At 37.9% G+C, this 23,166-nt stretch overlaps 1 protein-coding gene across 1 annotated transcript in view; it reads right to left on the bottom strand.

Moving 5' to 3' along the window:
- Window positions 1–22,827, bottom strand: part of LOC122992351 (dehydrogenase/reductase SDR family member on chromosome X-like) — a 45,073-nt gene extending 22,246 nt beyond the window's left edge. The window contains exons 1-3 of the mRNA XM_044366123.1: window positions 22,630–22,827; window positions 20,709–20,816; window positions 9,064–9,132 (exon numbers count right to left, since the gene is read on the bottom strand). Coding sequence (XP_044222058.1) covers window positions 9,064–9,132; window positions 20,709–20,816; window positions 22,630–22,735 — 283 coding nt within the window. The 5' untranslated portion in view covers window positions 22,736–22,827. The remainder of the gene's footprint in view (window positions 1–9,063; window positions 9,133–20,708; window positions 20,817–22,629) is intronic.
- Between the last annotated feature and the right edge of the window lie 339 nt (window positions 22,828–23,166).

Raw genomic sequence — 23,166 nt, 5'->3', positions numbered from 1 at the left:
TGTGGAGGTACAAACACATACTCTGACAAGGTCTGCCTTTTGACAACTTTCAACTTTAAAGAGATTGCTTTGATTACTTTCATCATGACTGAACATTATAAAAACAAAGGTGACCAAAAATTATGTTAATTGGAGTGAGAGAGCTTAGGTAAAGGCAGTTTTTGTAGGAAGGGAACAGCTGGGTTACCTACGCTGAGAGAGAATTTAATATGTGTTAAGCACGCACACACACATGCGCGCACACACACACACACACACACACACACATGCACACACACAGGTAGCCTTGTTTCACACTGTTAATCTAGGCCTATGGTTTGAGGCAGAATGTGTTACTTTCAAGTGCACCGTGACTAAAGTTAGCGGACAGACAGCTCAGCCTATGGCAAAAATACAGAAATACCCGGTATCAGCTTGTACCTACGTGTGTGAGTGTTTATAAGTTGAAGTAAAATGCTTTAAGCCTCATTGACTAAAGCCAACTTGCAGTCTAAAGTCATTAGCATATTTCTACAGGAGAGCTGAGGTTTTCTAGGGACAGTATCTTTGTGAAACAAGGACTTACAATGCAGCATGATACCAAAGAGGACCAAACACACCTTCACATATTTACATACAAAAATAAACATAAACACATACCTGTGCATACATGCAAACTTAGGTCTGGGGGGAGTAATTCAGATGAACTGTATAATGATAATAATAATAACAATGATAAAAAACTAATTGTATAGCACGTTTCCAAAGCAAGTTTTACAAGGAGCTTACAAGGTTAAAAACAACAAACAGGAATCATGAAAGTGTTAATCGTAATAAGATCAATAGCATCATCAATAAAACGGTAAATAAAATAAAACAAAATAAAACATAACCAAAAAAAAACACCTTGTGTGGGAAAGGTAAGGTAGAAGGATCACAGGAAGGACAGGCTATAAAAGCGTGTTTTAAGAAGAGACTTAAATGAATAGATACACTTTGCCCTCCTAATCTCCTCTGGAAGGTTTTTCGAAAGTCTGGGGGCCCTGATGGCAAACACTCTGTGACCTTTGTTTTTTCAGTCTGGATTTAGGAACCATCAGAGAGCAGCATTTGAGCACCTCAGGCCCGTGACGACATATGGTGATTTAAAAGGTCAGAAATGTAGCTTGGGGCCAAACCATTCTGGGCTTTAAAAGTGATAAGTAAGATTTTAAAATCGACTCTAAAACTAACATGCAGCCGGTGAAAAGATGAAAGGATAGGTGCAATGTGCTCTCGTTTTCTGGTACCTGTTTAAATCCTGGCGGCTGCATTATGGATTAACTGTAGAGAGGAGAGAGACATTTGCTGCAGATGGAGGAAAGGGAGTTGCAATAATGTAGCTGTGGTGAAATAAAAGCATGAGTGACTGTTTCAAGGTTTTGGGTAGACAGAAATGGCTTAACTTTAGAGATTTGCCTTAGTTGAGAAAAGCATGACTGTATGGCGGATTTGATGTGGCTGTTCAAAGTGAGGCTGCTGTCAAAAAACACACCAAGGTTTTGTACACTGCGGAGTCATAAGATGAGAGTAGGAACCTTGTGTTTGTAATTTGAGTCTTGGAGGAGTCAGTGCCAAATACAAGTCTTTTTTGATTGAGTTGTAGGAAATTTTGAATCATCCATTTATGAATATCCTCAAGACGGTTTATAAGTAAAGAAATTTCATTAAAGTTACTGAGGTCACAGCTGAGGTACACCTGGGTGTCGTCTGCGTAAAAATGGAAACTGATGTGTAATCTTATGAGATGTCCCAAAGGCAGTGAATTGAATCGGGCCATGAACCAAACCCTGATCAACCCCACAATGCATCCTAGAGGTGGAAGACCAATACTCAGCAATACTAACACAGAAAGTCCTGTCTGTAAGGTGTGACTTAAAGCAGGGCTATTCAATTACAAATTCAGACATTTTTAGCAGCCCATTTAAAACCTTTTTTACAGAACTCTCGCTCTGAAATCTATTATAACAACAATCTGAGCCCGTCAGTGGCAATAACAAGCACTTTTAGTGGACGTACATTGATGGGGTGCAATTGAGTCTTGTGGGTGTATGTGGTTGTGGAATATGTTTCTCACGCTGGTTTTGTTTCCTGACTGCTTACATATTTTCTGTACAGTGGTGAGCTCTAAAAGCTGACTGGAAAGATTCAAACATAGTTATCATTCATAAAGGATAAAAGTTGATTTGCAACAATCTTCTCCAGAACTTTGGGTAAAAAAAAGTGAGTTTAGAGATAGGTCTAAAATTGTTGAAATCATTTGCATTGAGTCCAGCTTTCTTCAACAGGGGTTGAACAAGAGCATTTTTATAATTAAAGCTGCAAGCAGTGTTGAGCGGGCCTTCGCACCCTTGCGCACGTTGGGGCACGGTACAGTCCAAGGGCTTCTGTCACAGGCATGTAGATGTCTCCAGACCTGGGCTGACAGGTCTGACTTTACAAACATGTGAAGTTTGGTGCAGACTGGAGCATGTATTCACAGTAATTTCAATGAATAATTTGAAAACTTTAGATGAGTTTGTGTGTAAGACAAATTAATTTCCTAATTTTTATCAATTTTTAGAAAAGTAAAGACTTTTAACCCACATGACCTGGTCAAAGTTTGATTGAAATGTGTACTGTCAGGTGTGGAGAGACAATAAGTAACTGCAGCTGGACACAGAAATACTCATATACTTGAATGGAGAGTGTGAGCGAACCGCTAGGTGCTTGGGCCCTAATAAAGGAAAAACTGCAGTACAGAGCTACAAATTTTAGTTTTGATTTTATTTTTCTGCAGCACTTTATCACTAAACTGTCACTCTCACTCAATGAGCTCCATTCAACCTCCCCCCCCCCCCCCCCCCCCCCCCAATTCTCTCTCTCTCCCTCTTAGTTGTAGAGGAGAATGTCACTCTTCTTGTGAAATATCCTCATAAATCCCATGACTTTGGCCAAATCCTACATTAAAAATCACATTTTTTGTAGGTAATTTATATATTATAACTTTTGTTCAGCACAGTGTGATAAGTCATGTATTAAAGTTTGAAGCCGATACCATTAACACCCTAGGAGGAGATAGCGTTCGGGGTCCAAAATTGGCGCAAAGCCGTACTTTGATGAGCACACTGTGGACTTCCTGTTGGATTTAGATCAGGGGTGTCAGTGTATGATTTGTAGGTCTTGGTGAGACGAATAATTGAGTTTTGGTTCGATTTCTCTATGACATTCCTACGGGCCGTGGCGGCCATTTTAGATACATAGGTGGCGCTCTCGAGCATATTTTGGCACTTTGGGGGTTAATTTTTACATTTTATCAAACTTTTCACCAGACCTGATGTGCGTGCCAAATTTGGTGAATTTAGGGTTGAAGTGGCGGATTAATAAAGAAAGAATAATAAGAAAGAAACAAACATGTAATACAATAGGGTCTTCGCCCTTTGGGCTCAGGCCCTAATAAGAGGAAGAAGAAGAAAGAAACAAACACATGAAATACAACACTAATAATGGGGCATAGTATCACAAGAAAGGGAGCTATTTAAAATGTTTAGTGTAAAAGGACAAATTGTGTTAAACACTTCTTAAAAAAAAAAAAAAAAAAAAAAACAGCGTAGGTTGAGAGACAAGGTTGAAGAGATCCAAACAAGTATTAGGCCTAGCAGGTAAACAATCTGATGGAGGATCTACGGGTGAGGTAATACTCTGATGAGTGAGGGAGATCTTTTGAGTAAAAAAGTTTAAAAACTAATTGCAGGTTTCAGGAGGAGCGTCTACAGATGGGACAGGGGAAGCATCAGTGGCATAACTTACAGTGTTAAAACGCACCTTGGGATTAGAAATATTCAATTCAATGAGATGGGAAAAGTAGGCTTGTCTACAGTTTTTAATCTTAGTATTAAAAAGGCTCATCAGAGCCGTAAGGTCCTTGTGGTGGTCAGGGAACTTCCACTGACACTCTGCTTTACAACATTTATGCTTTATCATATGAATGCTTTCATTTATCAATGACTAGTACATGTGTTTAGTTTTCCTGGTTTTAAATGGTGCAATTTCATCAAGGATGGACCGTAACTGTGTATGTGGGCAGCTAAAACAAGGAGGTAAAACCAAATTAAAACATAACAGTGATCAGAAATACAAGGATCACAACGAGTCAAGTCAGATAATGTAAGACCATAAGATAAAACAAGATCAAGATGATCAAGTATGGCCCTGACAGTGAGTGGGCCCCGTTGGTGAGAGATATAAATTAAAAGAATTAATCAGAGATAAAAAAAATTCGACACTTATACTGTTAGGAGTTGCAGCAGATATGAATATTAAAATCACCTAGAATTAAAATCCTGTCATATCTGGGTAGGATTATTGATAGCAGCTCTGAGAATTCATTTATAAAGCAGAAGATGTTGGGGGGGGGGAGTCTGAAGACTAGAAGGCACAGACACTGGGTATTCCCCTTAAATAAAAATAGATAGAATAGATGTGCCTCAAAGGAGGAAAACAGTCCTAATTCAATACAGGAAGTATTTAAATTATTTCTGAAGTAAACAGCTACCCCCACTCCCTTCCCAAAAGTCTAGGTTGGTGAAAAAAGGAGCAGCCAGGAGGGGAGGCTTCAATTAGGACTAAAATCCTCAGGTTGCACCCACGATTCAGTTGTCATAAAAATGTCCAGATCCTGTGATAAAATGAAGTCCTTACACACAAATGATTTATTTCACAGAGATCTTACATTGAGTAGCCCTGTCTTGAATATTTTTGGCATGGGGTAGTGGAGGAGACATAGGCCGGCAGGGAATGTGAATGATTAGATGGAGTGACCATCTTGCTGAACACCTGTTCCTTCTGTCGCTGGTCACAACGGGAATGGTACTTTTAAAAAAAATCACAGAAAAGGCCAGCGGGACCCTCACTGTTGTAAAACAGGCTTTTCTGAGGTGAAATGAAGTGTGGAAAGGGTCATGCTGAGGTGTGTCTCAGAGAGAATTAAAAGCCAATAAATGGATAAAGTTAGAAACTAGTTGCTTGGTTCCTTTCTTATTAGGGTGGAGGCTGTCCATTTTGTAGAGGTCCTGCTTAGTCCAGAAATAATTATGTTTAGAGCTGCAACAATTAGTCGATTAATCAATTAGTTGCCCACTACTGAATTTTTTAAAAGAAAATGTCCAAACTCTCTGGTTCCAGCCTCTCAAATGTGAATATTTTCTGGTTTATTTAGTCTTCTATATAGTAAACAGAGAATCTTTGGGTTGTGGACTGTTGGTCAGGACCAAACAACTAATCAATTAATTGAGAAAATAATCAACAGATTAATTAATAATGAAAATGACTGTTGGGTACTGTCACGGCTGGTGCAAGCAGGGTAACAGGAACACAGGGGAAAGACCCAAATGCAGATGATTTAGGCAGTCTGATACAGTTCAATGATTTAATGACAAAACTAGAGGGACATAGGCTTACAGAGTAAGTGAGGCAGGCAAGGGTATCCAAAAGGGAGGAGGCAAGAATCCAAAGTCTAATATTCAGGCAGAAGGCCAAAACAGGCAGATTACAGGTTTTCAGGTTTCAAACAACAACTATACAAATAACAGACTGGAGGCTAGAAAGCAAAGACATGAAGCATGACAACTTAACAAAGCAGAAAACAGTGGAAATTGATCAGTATAAGTAGTGAGTGGCTGATGAGGGAATGAGTTACAGGTGAGGAGTAGGCGGAGTAGGCCAGGTAAAACTGCAGGATTGATGAGAAGTGGGAACAGGTGTGTAGGTTGAGAGAGGAGGGAAAAGTCCGAGGGGCATCTGGTGGACAGCTTGAGGATGGCAGGTCTGGGGAGTTGGAGGAAAGTAATTGACCTGGGAGAAGTGAGCGGGGGCTGGAGACTGAGATGGAGAGCAATGCGGAGGGCTGGGGATGAGAGAGTGTGGCTGCAGAGAGGGACTGAGGAGCAGATTGCAGCAGATGGCAAATTTATGACAAACAATGTGGACAATCAATAAATTATTATTTATTTTTTGGGTTTAACGACATCGCCTTGGACTTCCGGCAACTTTGGAGAGTGTTTTTTTCACTATCATCTGACATTTTGCAGCCCAAATTATTAATCAAGAAATGAGCACACTGTTTATGTGCATTGTCCGTAGCACATATCAGATGCAGCATACAGTGTTGAACTTTGCAAAACTCAATTAAAAAAACAACTGAATCGTAGGAGTGTCTGATGATTGATAAACACCTTTTACCCTGCTCCTCTCAAGGGACAATACATCCTGATTAAGAACTTATAATAATAAGTCTGACACCACTTGAGGAAGCATTGTAGAGCACTCAGTATTGTGCCTGATCAGAATGGTGTTCAAATTGACACCTATGAATAGTCAATCTTTTATATTACTAACATATTTTCTCTAATTACACCTTGAAATCCCCTAAAGGATCCTAAAGGATTCACCCGCAGGTCCTTGGTTTGAGAGCCACCCGTGCAGCCCACATGTATATTAGGAGTTGTCTCCCATTTCTCATAACAGACAAATGTGCAAACACTAGGAAGGATGCCAAAGGGCGTTTGCACAGAGATGTTTAAAGCTCCTGCCTCACATACTAATGAGAATCCATTACCATCTCATTCTCACACACACACACACACACACACATACACACACACGTACGCATTCTCATTCAGTGCACAAGCATCTGGCTACAGACTCCCCCCCCCCCCCCCCCCCCCGTTGTCCCCTATGCCTCAGTGCCTGCCAATTACAAAAGAAGTAATCAATTCCACCACGGCCCTGTCCAGGGAAATCGACTTCAATGACACCAGCTACATGGTCGCTGTCTCTGTACCTGACAGCCACTTACACACAAACAGGGAGCCAGCCAGGCGGCTTTCTGCTGCTCCCCACTGCAAGCCCACGGAAGACAAACCACAGCTGTATAACCTGTGGTCAGCAGGTCATCAGGTTTGCTAATATCTTATGATGAGAGTTTTAATCAATAGACTTGGACATAATAGATGTGTATTTAATTAAACAATGTATTAGAGGGTCATTTATCTTTTTTTATCACACAATACCCTAATGATAATGAATTCCATCAAAAAAACAACTTTTTTTGTACAACACATTCACACACGGTTCAGTTAATGAAACCAAGTCACTTCCTCTCACGATTAGGGTTTGATTTTCAATCAAATTTTCAATCAAATAGCTAGTCAAATCGAGTTTGTCTGTCTACTAGCTGGACTACCGATAAAAGGACAAGGATTTGCTACTTCATTATTCTGACATCATTCCAACATCGTTTTTAAAAGACTACTTTTTTTTTAACCAGCTTAGGTCCATCTGTTACCTGTCTGATTTGTCTGGTCATTTTCCATCAGCAAAATGGACACATTAATAAGAACATAGTTAGCTTGACACCATCCTGGCGCTCATCAGGGCTAAAAAAAACATGCACAAACATAAAGTTTGTGAGTGAAGCAAAGTGAATTTATAGTTTCTATATTTGTATAGCCACATGCACACATAGGAGCCAACCAGTGCTGGCGAACCTACCTGATGATCTCCCTCAAAGACTCAAAGACAAAGAAAGAATAAACAGTATTTTTATGTTGACTAGCTCTTCACCTCTCTCACAACTCATCTTCATTTTAGACTATTTTGTAAATAGTGTGAGAAATGTCACGAAAATATGAATATCAAAAAACAGAATAGTGAAACTTGTCAAATGTACAATAAAAAAACGTATTGAGTCTCTATTTCTGTACTTCTGTACTTTTCATTAAACAGAAGTATTTTAATATGAAAACCAGCATTTTTGATCAACTGAGTATTCTGTATGACACATAAACGTCTGGCATTTTGTGAACCCAAACCGCTGAAAAATTGACTGACAATTCAGTGAGTTATGATCGCTGTAAGACAGATAGAGATAGACCTCTTCCCACAATATACTTTTATGCATTCGGAGCAATATGACAGCTGCTTGACACATCGATAAAATGACTAGCAGCGCCCAATGCCATACCAACGTGTATATATGTCCGCTGTCAAAGTAGAACACAAACTTACTAGTACAACGGATGTTTCAAAATGTTGAACGAAGGAGGAGGCAGCTTGGATTGGTAATTGTCGACAGCTATTCGGACAGCTGACAGCAAGTGTCCGAGCTCTCAGTTGTCACTTAATGAATGTTGGGGGAGAGGCGACAGAGGTTCAGTGGTTAGATGCTGTTTCTACAAATGTGTTCACAACAGTTTTAAAAAATATAAAATACGTAGAAATGTTATATAAGTATCATTATGTAAATATATTATAACAATAAAGGAGAAGAGAATTCACATCTCAGCTTGTCTTTAAAATCTAAATCAATTATTTAATCACATCAAGTGGTTTCTTGGAAATTCCTACACATCAGCTGAGGTAAACAACTACTGACACGTCTTGCAAGGTGTTAAAGATTCAAGGCTGTTTGGTACAGAAAAGGATAACTTATGAGGCTTCTTAGTTGTGAGACTATGGTGGAATTTATGGTGCTGTGAAGGTCGCCCGAATCAATTTCTCAACATGGGAGTTACAGAGACCACTGTTAAGCTTTAGTCAATGGAGTAATAAATCTCTGCAGTACTACCATTTGTCTCCTCTCACCTCCATCACCTTCTCCTCTTCCATTCTCCTTCCACCTCCTTTTCATTTTTTTTCCCCCTTTCTTTTACAACATTTCGTCTGTTTGTCATGCATGTCCCTGTCTCTCCACCTCCCCGCTCACAGTGTGCTTGACTTATCTTCCCCTCTTCTACTTCTCATAGCCCCCTTTCCCTTGCATCCTCCTCTTCCTCGCAGTGCATCAACAACACTCCTGTCATCGCACAGCCAGCATGGAAGCTCTCTGTGTGCGAGTGTTCATCTGCAAGTGTCCGGTTATGTTAGTGTGGTTTTTTTTTTAAGACTGTAAAAACACACCTGAGGGACACGCTGCTGCAGTTCTGCCCTTTATCTTCAAACGCTAAAAGTGCATGCGTGTGCAAGCATTTGTGCATGTGGTGTTCACAGTCATGTTTGCAATGGTACCTTTGGCCTCTTTGTACTCTTCACAGATCCTTCTGACAGCTGCTAGACCCTCCTGTTCATCCCTCCCACCTGAAAGAGAGGAGACACACAAGGAGGTTAATACAACGTCTGACGAGCCAATAGAGGCTTTAAATGATTTTATAGTTTTTTTGTCAGTCCTGTGTGTTCATCCTATAAACATATATTTCCAGGGAGGGTTTTTAAAATGAAAATTGATACAACCATTTGGCACTTGAGGAACATTTATGAATGTTGATCATTCTGCATCAGTAGAGAGCTTGTCTGCAAACCTGATCTTAAAGAATATACAGTAGGGCTGCAACTTATGAGTATTTTCATTATTGATTAATCTGCAAATTATTTTCTCAATTAACTGTTTTGTCTATAAAATGAAAAGAGAGTGCAGTTATAATTTCTTAAAGCCCAAAGTGATGTCTTCCAATATCCTGTTTTGTCTGCTTAAAATGACTAAAATGACTATTTGATTATCAAATTAGTTGCCAATTAATTTTCTGTCAATTGAATACTCGTTGCAGCTCTAATGTACAGTATTTTAAAAATACAGTCCATTATACCTGTATACAAATATATGTATACGATATGCAATAAAAGAGTTAACAGCTGATGGTAAATAACACTATGATACCAGAAATTTAGGAGGGTGAGACACATTTTCAAAAAGCTGTTACGTTACTGTCGTACTTTTTTTGTGTTGTTGTGACCCAGCATCCAGAAAGAAACCAGTTGTGTGTAAAACATTATCCTGCTTGTTAATGCTTTTGTCTTATAAGGAGGGGACCATAGCATTCATGCAATGTTCAGTTACAACCCAAAATAGCATGTTTTCATAAAACATGCTATAAGAAAACATTTACTAGACTAAATATCAATCAAAGGTAGAACTAAATAGTTTGGGGTAGATAAGCAGGATCGCCACTATATCAGTAAGGTTACGTAAACCGCATTAACATAAGAATGAGTGTGTTGTATTGACTGATCATTTTTTTAATCCACTTAAAACATGTATTTGTGCAGGTGAATGTATATGTGTGTATCTATATATGTATGTGCACATGTTTACAGGTGCTATGTAAACAAGAAATAATAAAATGTATTCACACACACAAAAAAAATACACAACATGTTTTTATATATAAACAGGCATGTTGAACCATGGGTCAGAACTTCACATAACACTAACTGTGTCTTCCTTTAACATTAGATACAGTGCTACTAACAGTACATTCAATATTTTTAATATTTCTAACATGCACAGATGCCCTGGTGAAAGATACAGTCATTGACTCTGACTCAGGAAGGCTTTTTGTTTACAGAGGCTGTCTGCATACAAATGAACCTTGCTTCTATTAAAGAGAGAAGGAAATGTTTCGAAATAGAGGGTGAAAATATGAGAAAGACACATGGAAGAGAAAGAGGCAGGAACACACAAACACACGGACAGACTCATGCTCTCACTGCCTATGACAGTGCTGATAATTAGTCAATTAAGTGATTAGTCAATTGACGAAATATTGATTGAGAAAACATTAGCCTGACATTAGCTGATGCCCACTTCTCAAATGTTAGGATTCTCCTCACAAACTCTCTTTTTGTGTAGACTCACAAATAGCCAACGTGTGCACTCTCATTTTCTCTCTGCACACACACACACACACACACACACACACACACACACACACACATATATACACAGACAGACACACTAATCTTGGATTATCACGCAGGCCTTTTCAAGGGCAAAGCATCATTTACCCTGATGCACTGCGGTTTAGGCATGGCTGAAGGATGCAGCTCTTCCGGGTGACGCGTCACAAGGGTCACACACACATACAAATATGGGTTTTTTTTCTTAATTGTTGCTCCTCAACAGACTTCTCTGCTAATGAACCAAAAGTCACTGAGAACGCTGAATATAATTTTAATACACATTTCCACACGCACAAAACCACTTTCGGTCCAAGCTCACCACTAAAATAGCCACTGATTAAAAATATGCCCTGAGGAAATAATTTGCCTACTAAATATTTTGAGCTAGGGGTTAAAAATGTAACCTAATTAATTACTGAAATAATCTTGCCACTACCGAACAAATGGATAAATTGAGTGTGACACAGAGTAAGAATGTCCCAACATACAACTTCATATACAGAGAAAATTACACTTACACTTGTACAAAGTTTAATATCTCATGTCTGTGTGTTAAGTAGTCTTATTCATACTATTTGTGTTGTTTGTTTAACATGCATGAGTTTCATGTAGTCTGCGCAGTACTTCTGTGCAGCATCTCCGGTTATAGTGTTGGTTTCCAGATACGACAACAGGGTCCAACATTACCGAAGCTGATTGGCCAGTGACAGGCCGGTTGGAGTCGTGGGTATACAGTTTAGAGGGGAGGACACTTCTCTTCGTTTGAAGAAAAAAGTCAAGTTAGGCTTTGCTGTCAGCTTCCTGACTCATTATAAAAAAAAGACGAGAGAAAAAGAAGAGAGAGAGAGAGAGAGAGAGAAAGCAGTGAGGAGAGGGAGCGGCGGTAGTGAGAACAAAGCAGTGAATGAGTGAAATAAAACGTTATATTCTGGTTGTTTCACTGCGGTTACATTCTTAGGCACAAATAAATAACCATTAAAACACTCAACAGATGATTTACTGTGGAGACAGACGCTGTTAGTTTCCATTTCATTTTCCTCCTCTGCATTTCTCCTTTTCATTCATTCATTACAGTTCAACACCATGTCTGTAGTGGACAGGTGGCTCGCAGAAGCAGACAGAAGGAGCCTGGAGTGAACACGCACACACACAAAGAAATGTCATTATGTTCTTTCTCTCTCACTGTTCTATCTTAACGAGTACATTTCTGCAGATCTCTCAGCACTGTCTCAGTTTTTGACACAAGAGTTTATTATCAAGGTCATTGATACTCGCTGAAATGTTCCCTTATCCCTATGTATGGTTTTACACAAAATATGGAGAAACCTACATTTATACATCATTCATTTACTGATCCAATATGTGCCTAATTTTATATTTTGCATATGTGTGTAATATATCAACTTTACATATCCATAACTAAAGCAAAACAAACAAATCTAGAGGGAACTTCACTGTTGTACGTATTATATATACAATGCATGAATCACCAAAGTTATGGAAAAAAAGGCTTATTTTCATTTTTTGGCTGCTGGGCCAGTGAAAATATACAATGGGCCAGTAAAACTCTGATCTACTGGCCAAGTGGGCCAGTGGGGAAGAAAATGTTACGCTGGACACTGCGACATGGTTTGTCTTTACAGGTACAAAGGTGACAAACGTGGTGACTTCACTGTGACAAAAAGACTTTGAGACGCTGCACGCTTGGCTTTTGTTAGCAAAGAAAAAGCTCAAGCATGTAACTCCCTCTACAACTGGCATTACACATATATATATATATTATATTTCTGTTGAAATATGGGTTACTCAAATGAGATACATGTTAATTTTTCAGCTTTAGAGATGTTGCTGGGGTACTTTTTAAACGGGCGGAGCCAGACTAGTTGTTTTCCTAGTAAGTAGCAGGGATCCCAAAAGTGATGTTAAGTTAATGTCTCAAAGGTGCCGTTTAAAGCATCTTTGAATGCCTTTTAAAAGTGCTGCATAAATAAAAATGTATTTAATGTTGGGACACACACAGAACGCCCTAACAACTTGACATAACAATGACTTAGAGGTGTCATAGGTTGTTGTCCTGTGGCATTTTCAATCAAATCTGGTCAGCATTTAAAAATGCTGTAGTTCAGGAGGAAGATTCAGATGCATAGCAACAAAGTAGGTGGCAACATTGAAGGCAGTGAAATATGGCTTCTTCCAGCTGTAGTTCTAATTAAAGTACTGAGTAAAATATTAACAATTGTGAAAAAGAGAGGAGTAAATCGGGAGGGAGTAGAGAATGATTAACATATATACAAATACATTTTACATTATACTGCACACTGGATATGCAAGTGCGGTATTGAACATAAGCGACAGATAAGTGTTAAATAATTGTTAGAAGTATAAATATTGCTTATAAGATTATGAGAAACTACTGATTCAAGGTAAGACAGCTCACTCGTGTTACTGCAAGTTTACATCTGGTGTCATAAATAGAGAAATTAATTATTGGGCTCAATTATCAATACTTTAGTGATCTATCAAGTGTATGAATGGACCTACTGATAATGAGTGTGTGACTGTCAGTTAGTTGTAATTGTTTTAAAGATATAACAGATGTGGAGCAGGGAGTAATTCTCTGGTGTGTTGTGAGGTTTAACTGCAGGTTATGAATAATTTTACAGATTGACACATATCAGGTACTGGTGATTAAAACTTCTTCCTAGTAAGTCAGCAGTCTCATATTTTTAGTTTTTGTATTAAACATCCGGCATGTCTATTTGTTGTTGGCAAACGGCTGGACTTTCATATAAGTCACCCATACTGAGGGTGATGCTCTGTGTGCTTTGCTGTCCATTCTTAGTGTGAGACAGTGTAGGCAGAAGATTTCTCACCACGGTCAAAAACAGGTTTATTGGCATAAATGGATGTGCATATTTCCCAAGGTAAATCTCAGGTGATAAGACTGCATAACACTCATCAGAGCAGCATGATTGACAGTTCACTGATACATTTCATCAAATCTGATGTAACAAATTTGTCCTCCAGAGACCTTTGCTTCCTCCGTAGGTAATGCAATAATGTGGATTTTCAGAAGACAAAGATGATTTCCTTTGTGAGTTCAATTTATCAGTCCCACATAACACAATGTGTTATATAAACCTAATTTAACAGCACTTTTCAGAGTAATGAAGTAATGCATTCAGTTATTATTCTGCATATTTGGAAGGCTGAAACTGTCATTTTCATTTATGATTTTATGAAATGTAGGAAGTCGGCACTGATTAAGAGACAGAAGGTTACCAGAACTCATTAATGATAATTATCATTACAGTCATAACTGCAAATACTAATAATACTCTTTAGGATATCTGAATTACAAATGAACTTGTCCAGAAATGAAAATATTATTGCCAGTTAGCAGAGTGAAAACACAAAATCTTTCTTTGAACCACTGAAAATGTACCATATGTAAAACCATGACAAGACATTGTGTTACATCTGTTACGCTGGTTAAGTCCACAATGACTGTTGTGTTCATGTTTGTTTACTATATTCAAGTAAATATGTGTACAAGAATCACAGAATTACTCACATACTGCAGCACATATTTTCTGTTTTTGTACAATTTTACTTTCATTCTTTTTATTGTGTTCCTTTGCACCACATGAAGGCGTGCTATAAGTAATTTATTTCCAGTCGTTCACACTACGGCAGTATTCAACACAACCTCGTTTGTCATCTTTTATTTTCTGTCAAAAATATTTTTTTTTGTTGCAGCATTTTTTAGCATTTTTCAACAGGGATTTTATTTCATGTTTCATTATCTTCTAGCTTAAAAAAAGGTCTCATTTTAGTCAAAAATGTAACCAAAACCACTTCAAGTGCAATTGCACGCTGTTTAATATCCAGCTGTGGTATCTGACAGTGCAGGCGCTCAATCCATAAACTCTCCTCACACGAGCACTATGCTACCACTCCACCTGAAATATGCATCCACTCCATTACCAGAGAGGAATCCACTTTACCATGAATATTCTCACTTCATGAATTATCTCAAGAGATGAAAATATATGAAATGGAGATAAACTAAGAGTCCTGTGGGATCAGCTTCAATACACATAAGGTTGACTCAGATTACAACAGACACTTAAAGTTCTTAATGTATTGATTTTTTTGAGTGTAATCATACGTTACGCTCAAGTCTCATTCATGTTCTGCTCAGTCTCCAAGGATAATCTGACATTGACTCTGCGGTACACACACACACACACTGAATGAATAAAGCAGAGTTTTCTTCAAAGTTTTGAAGCTCGTGAACTGAATGGAAAATACTCTCTTGCCTTGAAAGCCAAAAAACATTGCTGTTATTTGCACAGCATCTTAGAGCTGTAAGGTCCTGCACCTGAAGATGATTTTTATGTATGGAAAACAATTTTGTACTAAAGTCAATGTTTTACTGTGATTTTTCAATAATTTCATGGTACATTACCAGTTTTTGAATGAATCCCTGTCAGTATTCATCACTGCCACCTCAACTGCCTGTCACTTATTATGGTAATGGCCTAATTATAATGGGTAACAGCATGATTCCTCCTCATATTCTCTGCTTGCTGTCGGGATGTAAACTCTGCGCAGACGAGCAGCTGTAATATGAAAACGTGCCATACTACTACTACTACTACTGCTATAGTACTACTTCTACTACTACTACTGCTATGAAATAGAGTGTAGAAGTAGCAGAACAGTGAATATTTCAAAGGCAACATAGCACATACCACAACCAGCTCTGAGCAATGTTTGCCAGGGTGTTTGATATACAGTATAAAAATGTTTGATATAATATTTTATATTATCGGTAGACTATGACATATTTAAATTGGGTTATAAACTGTAGACCCTCTCTTCATGTCTGCTAGACTACCATATCAACTTTTATCATTGTGTGTTTCCAAGGAAACAATGCTGCCAGACTGACAGCAATCACGTGATGAAAGCAATCAAAAGTTCTCCTCAATTATTATATCAATTGCAGTTGCATTAAGTTGCTGTGAATTTATCATATAAATACATACTGTACATTTGATTCAGCTTTATATGTTTATTATCTCTTGTGTTGATAATTCATCCTGAAACAACTGCTGTTTTGCCCTTTGGAAAAAAGCAAAGTGAAAGAAAAGAAAAGCATTTGTAAAAGCTGTTATTTCATACTTAAACATTGTTGACATTGGAAAATATAATGTGTGTGTTTGACCAAATGGGAGTTGCAATTACTGATCGCTTATTATGTTTCACCTGGACACTTTGACCTATAACTTAAATTATTTACTTTACTGTTTAATTTTCAAGGGACAAGCCCAATTAAAAATTACTGCACCATTATCTTCAACTTAATTTGCATCTGCAGTCCCAGCAGGGCAGGAAGTAAATCTCTGTAATTTATGATTTTGGTGATAAGTGTTTTTTTATACAGACTGTAAAATATAAAATCCCTTTTTAGCTGTTCAACCCTGTCAACAAGTGAAACGGTCTCCTTGTAATGACCACAAGACTTTGATAGCTCTGTGTTTGACTCTGATGATGATTCAGTTAAGGAGAAAGCCAAACCCAGTTACTGTGGACTACAAATTAGGGGTTCACCGATCGAAACCGGCCAACTTTATGCCTAATCAGCTCAGACTGGAACCAGCAGGTCTATCTGACTATACAGCCGATTGTATTAGCTGATCTGGTGTCGTACTGCTGCTGTGCTGACTAACGAGAACATCAGATTATTGAGAGTAACCAGGTTATGTTACTCTACACAGATTATACTCAAAATCTTCGTATACATGCACTTCTCCATGGTCGGGTTTCTCTCCCATCGCTTTTCATCAGAGATAATTTTAACATAACTTGTTCTTCAATGAGCATGTTGAACAAAAAGTCTTTACTTTCTCCAGTGTTTCAGTGTGTTTGTATTGTATTTATCAGGTCTGTTTCCTTATTCGCTCTTTTCAGAGATAGATTGTCTGTTATGTGGGAAAAATACATAGTGGAAAAAAATGTCATAAGTTCTGTAACCTGCTGAGCTTTATTTTGTTTTCATTTGGATAAATTGTTAAATCTGTGTTTTATATGCAGACCATTAAATTGTTTATTTTACCATTTTTTGTAGGCTGCTAATTATATCAAACTAAAGAAAATCGGTATCTGCTGGGCTCAGTATCGGCAGGTCAGGCTTTTCAAAAAATGCGATCGGTGCATCCCTGCTACAAATATACAAGGATATACAAAGAGTAAAACTCAAGTAAAACTTGATCTTGTTAGTTTAATGGGAGCAGCAGAAATGACATCAAGCCCCACTGGAGAGTATACAGTCGAGAAGATGCTAATGGCAGTTAGTTCAGCTGCCGTTTGTGGAGTATCGCTAAGAGGGATCTTAAATGAAAAGGAAAATGCACTTCAGATCCCCATAGATCCCGAGCAAAACCCTCCAGACAGAAGAACAAAGCACAGCAATACAAGCAATTAAACAGGAAGCCATCTTACTGCTCTTGCATCTCCACCACAGAGAAGACTAGAGATGTACAGTAACAGATGAGCCTCTAAACAGCATGTCAGATTCTGTCTGGAAGATCAAATAAATGGTTGTAGTGCAGTTGTTTAACCAAGCTTTGTTCAAATTGCCCTTTTTTTTCACCAAGATTGTTACTGTAATAATATGTTTATATTTCCCTACATTTTTATGCAGAAATAAACACTATATATGTGTGTAAGATTTTTGGCTCTGAATTTAACATTTTGAACATGAACATCATTTTGCAAATATCTCCATATTGGATTTTGGCAAGCCAATAACGTGGCTGCAGGGTGCATTTGGGGGATGGTTTGGGAACATGGCCACAAAAGAAATAGAAATACTGGATATAAATGAAAAAAGAGAAGTTTTGAGAGCTGGACAGTTGAAGAACCAAAGAAATTGAAGAAGAAAACAGTGCTGACGCTAAGACATTTTAATATAAGATTGATAAAACTTAACTTAATCATAACGATATCATGCCTGACATATGTTAAAACTTCCCATCCCTCAATGTCCATTTCTGTTTTAGAAGACAGAGAAAAACGATTTTTACCTCCTCATAGTGTAATGACAACCAAAACATTTATTCGGCTATTTACTAATTATTTATATTAATATATTTAATGAATGAGCTGATTTACATACATTTGTTGTACTGACACAATTGTCTTGACAGTACCATCTAATAAAAGCTTTAATCTTGTGTATTTTACTTTCCTGTTGTTGTGAGATACATGCTGTGAACAGTGGTATCAGGTGCACACTGTCAGTGGGAAACATTATTTTGAGTTTTGGTGGTTTTTGCTGGTATTTAGACTCTCAGGGATGGGAATTTCCAATATACTGTATGTCTAGCAACATCCAGCATGTGTTTCCTGGGCCACATCCAGGATTTTAGAAATACTGAGGTTGAATCATAGTATTATTATTTTATTATATATTATTTAACTCATTAACTTGCACTCTGAATGGAGTGCTTTCATCACTTTCTCTGATACTTCAACTGCTTTCACCTGTTAAATCTCAATTAGCACTTGAACTGATTTTCAATCTTCAACTGAAATTTTAACTACTTTTACCACTTACACCTCGACTGACATTTCAACTGCTTTCATCTCTTACTCATCAAATGACAATTCAAATGTTTTCAGGGCTTCGTTCAGTCTTCAGTCAAACTGTAAGTTCTTTCAGCACTTCATTTTTAACTGCTATTTGACCCTCTTTCAGTATTTATATGTTGACTGCCCCTCAACTGTAACTCAGACTGTTTCACAGCAAGACCTCAGCAGCAAACACGCCAACATTTTCTTCAGAAAATTTAGCCATTACTGTATTAACAAAGTGTGATGATGTCAGTGTCCTCTGCGAGAAAAAGACAATTTTTACTTCTTCAACCTTTGGAAAGGAAACTGTCAATATATATTTTGGATTTTTGATGGCACTATAAATTTACAATTAGTGATATAATGTTATTTCAGCCATTTACACAGACAATTCAAATGGGCAAGTATAGTTATCAAGTACTTTCTTTATAAATCACATTTGAAATAAATGTTTTCTATGTTATTACAGATTTTCACTTTGTTTAAATATTGATACATACCGTTTGTATATAGTTAATCAGTATTTTTGTGTCTGTGCACAGTACAATTACACATTGATGCAAGAGGAAACCATATTCACCATTTCCTTTACGAGACTGTTGTATTGTAGTTATCTTCCGAAATTAAATATTACTAAATAATGAATTGAACAATTGTAGACCTTGTTTTATGCAAAAAAAAGCCCCTCATAATCCTAAATTTGCATTTAACATCCAGTTTGATAACAGCTTTTTAATCCCAGCTGAGCTCAAGAAGTCTTTACATCATCTCACACTGGAGCATCACACACACTACCTTCTAATGATGAAAACAAAGTGTTTTGATGTTATTCTAAACCTTAAGAGGGATCAACGGGGTGTTAAGAGGCATGTGAATGCGCTGTTGACCGCCTGATACTAATTAAGAATCTCTGACAACAACAGGATTTTAAGTAGGAACACACAGAGGACGCCTTCAATAAGACTGGCACTGCAGAGCCATGGTTTAGTTTATTGTACACTACACATTACTTTATTACAAGACGGTGTTATCTGTAGCCCAGTCTCTTAGTAACCCAACAAAAAACATGGCCCCGACTCCACTGAGCAATACTGGAAATTTTCTCACTCACCCCATTCAGAAACAGTTTTCAAAGGTAAAAAAATACTGAAAATAATCCATAGTAAGGTCAGTGGATTATTCTTTAATCAGTACCAGTTACTGTAAGTAAAAGTAATTAATTATTCATTACTCTCCTAAAGTTGTAATGACATTCCCTGACTTGTCACTTACTTTTGTGTTACTTTCTAAAAGTCATACCAACCCTTAACTGTCATCGGTGTCTTGTTCTGTTCACTTGTCTGCAACATTTACTCCTCTACGCAGCCTGACACAAGTCCTTTCAGTTCTCTCTGTGTTACTGCTGCACCACTTGAAACCAATCGCAACCTGTTTAGCAGTGTTTGAAGCGAGACAAGGTTATTCTGCCATCAGTTTCACACCATGCAGCATGCAAGTGCTTTGACAGATTGCTTTGTCGTGTTTGTTGCCGTGGACATGTGACCGGTCTGGACACAGCTTGCGCTATGTGATGTTAATTCAAAATAATGAGAGTATTCAGCCTACTCTGTAAAACTGCACTTTATTTACCTTCTTCCCCCACCGTACCCATGCATGTTCTGACCTTGGAGAGTCATACAGCAAGGCAAAAGGGAGATATTGCCACATAGCATCATTTTTTTGTTTGACGCACTATGACACCATTTCCGTCAAACCGGTAATTGTAATAGAAATACTAAAATATCCCTCTAATTGGAAAGCTGGAGTCCTTCCACAAAGATGTAAAGCTTGACAAACCCCTAATTTTGGGTCTGACACAAAGTTGTCTCCTAAAACTCTCCAGTGTTCATATAATGCAGGGGAGGAAAGACTATTCTGACTCACATTTCTAAATGACGGCAAACATGCAACAACAGAGAAATATGACCAAATATCTAAAAGGGTTTATGAGTCAGGAAAATGAGTGTAAGCCTGCAGTTTGGAAAACAACACACTCATCATCTACTTTTCTCTAATTTAACTTGTGTATACTTGCTTTTAGGGCTTCATCCATCATTCTTTTGTTTATTTCCCAGGGTATCTTGCCTTTGTTTAAAGTGATGTTACTGTAGGCGATATGTTTTGTTGTTGTATTTTTGTTATTGTCGCATTTTGTGTAAATTAACTGTAAAGCATTTCATCATTATGAAAGGGCACATACATGGAGGCAATCTTTACATATGTGTTCTCCCTGTTAAAAGACTTCTCCTAGCCCTCTTCTCATTTGCGTGTCAGTGCGGTGTTTGATACTGTACCTATGATAACATGCGCCCCCAGTCTGGCCATGTGGCGGACTACCTCATAGCCGATTCCCCTGCCTCCTCCTGTCACTATGGCAACCTTGCCATCTTGTCTGGGCATCACTGGCAGAAGCAGAAGAGGACACAGAGATATCAAAGAGAATGTCATTTGATAAGGAATCTGCTTACATCCTCCAATAAAGGTCGCTATTTCGAGACATGAGAAGTCCTTATAGTCGAACCTGTTGAATGTCTGCGAAACTCAGACGGACTTTATCTAGGTTTTTAATCCCTATGGTGCTGTATAACAATATTCCGATTGAAGAATTTTGGATCTTACACTTTTACTGAGTTGTTTGTACAGTGTCTTTCAAAAAAAAAGAACTACAGGAATAATAACTGCAGACATCCCACCATACACCAACAGTGTTGCATGAATTGTCATAGTGAAATCTCTGTTGTATGTATCAGCATTCTGTTCACATCAGTCAGGAAAGTCAATGAATATGAATGAATGAATTGGTAATATTTTTTGAAGTGGCTCAGTCAAAACTGAAGTAAAAAAGAGAATGCAGGACAAATGTCATCAAACTTTAAGAAAGTCCACATCTAAAGCGGCGTCCGACCATGGCTGCAGAAACATTTTCTGAAATGTTTGAGACTGATCAAACTGTCTGACTGAGATTTACTTACTAGAAAAAAACACTTTGTTACTGTGCATTAGCAAGGTTATTCACTCATTCAAATTCATATTGTGTTAACTGTGTCTTTGTCTGTCCTGCACTGTGTGGGTGTTAGTAGATTTTATTCTTTAATTTCTAACTGTACATATATATCCTATTAATACATACACATAGTTTATTTACACTCAAATTCATATTTATACCTATATTGGTATTTATACTTCTATTTATATTCTGCTTTTTGCACACACATAGTCTTTATCATGTCAATATGCAAGCACATAGTCCACCCCCACTACAGAATCTTTAAATTACTGTCCTTCTCTTTCTTACACTGTTATGTTTGTATTTATGTTTACTGTTTAATGTTCATGTTTATTGCTTTTTTCTGTTGACATCTGGACCACATTGAATTCCTTGTACTTGCTACTTGGCAAATAAAGCATTATATTCTTTTTTCAAGCCATGACTGCACTGGTTTTCTTTCCCCTTTTTTTGATGACTCATATTAAATATTATGTATGACAGTGCTTTGACAAAGACCGTTATCATCAGATGAGGGGTGAGTATGATGAATATACCTCGGTGTATTGTGCAAGTTTGCGTCACAATTCAGTGATGCAGTTCATTCAGTTGCCTTTAAGTGTCATTTATATGCTATTGTTGTCCAAATGTCACCAGTTTTATCAAATACAACACCAAACACAGAACCATTATGATCCTTTACACGTTTAATTCTTTGTATTTCCTGAGTGCACAGCTGGAAGACAATCAAGCGTTTTGATTGGCTTGTTAACAGCTGTCTAATGAATTACCACAGCAGTCCAAATTGCATTACAGAAAGTGGCCATTTAAACCTACATAGCTTGGCAACACACATACACGCTTATAAAAGAAGCACTTTAAGGACAACAGTAGACGTAAAGCTTTTCTGCTGAATTCGGCAAACATAACACACCAGGTAGAATTTTATTTCATTCATGTTTAGACCTTTATCTTTATCTCTAACTAGCTAACGTTAGCTAATATAACAACCTAAGTTAGTTAGCTTAACGTTAACTGGCTGGGCCACCGAGATGAACAATGGCTCCTAAATGTCCTAATTAACGTTATGTATGTTTTTAATGTGGTTACAAACCACAACATACCGACGTTAATGACTCACGGGGACATAACACTGACTGTGACACCGAGCTAAACTTGTCAACATAGCTACATGAAGCCTAGCAACTTTCACTGGGAGTTGAACCGACCTGGTAACCTGAAAGTTTTGCTGAACAGCTGAACCAGCAGAACCTCCAGACCAAGCAGGTAAAGCTTGACAACAGGTAGAAGATACGACCGAATATAAGACAACATCCCGGTCTGCTCTGTGTCTGTCACGTTGAGGAAGAGGCCGGTGCAGGCAGCGGAGGAGGGGCCGCTCCGGGCAGAAAGTGCAGTTCCGTCTATGGGACGCGTCCCAATATGATGTGATATAGACTACATGCTCGCTTCCTTCCTTGTCGTGCCTTTAAATGAACATTTGCCACAGATACTTATTTTTAAACAGTGGTGGAAGAAGTGTTCAGATCCTTTACTTAAGTAAAAGTATCAATACAGCAATGTAAAAATACTCCATTACAAGTAAAGTCCTGCATGAGAATCCTACTTAAGTAAAAGTACATAAGTATTGGCAGCAAAATTGTAAAAGGTATTGCAGTAAAAGTAGTGGTTTTGTCCCTCTGACTGATATATTATTGTATATGACATCATTAGATTATTAATACTGAAGCATCAGTGTGTAAGCA

The sequence above is a fragment of the Thunnus albacares genome, chromosome 11 (genome assembly GCF_914725855.1).
Source record: "Thunnus albacares chromosome 11, fThuAlb1.1, whole genome shotgun sequence".
Classification (NCBI taxonomy): Eukaryota; Metazoa; Chordata; class Actinopteri; order Scombriformes; family Scombridae; genus Thunnus; species Thunnus albacares.
Note: the sequence above shows the minus strand (reverse complement) of the source record. Positions and strands in the feature narration are given on the sequence as shown.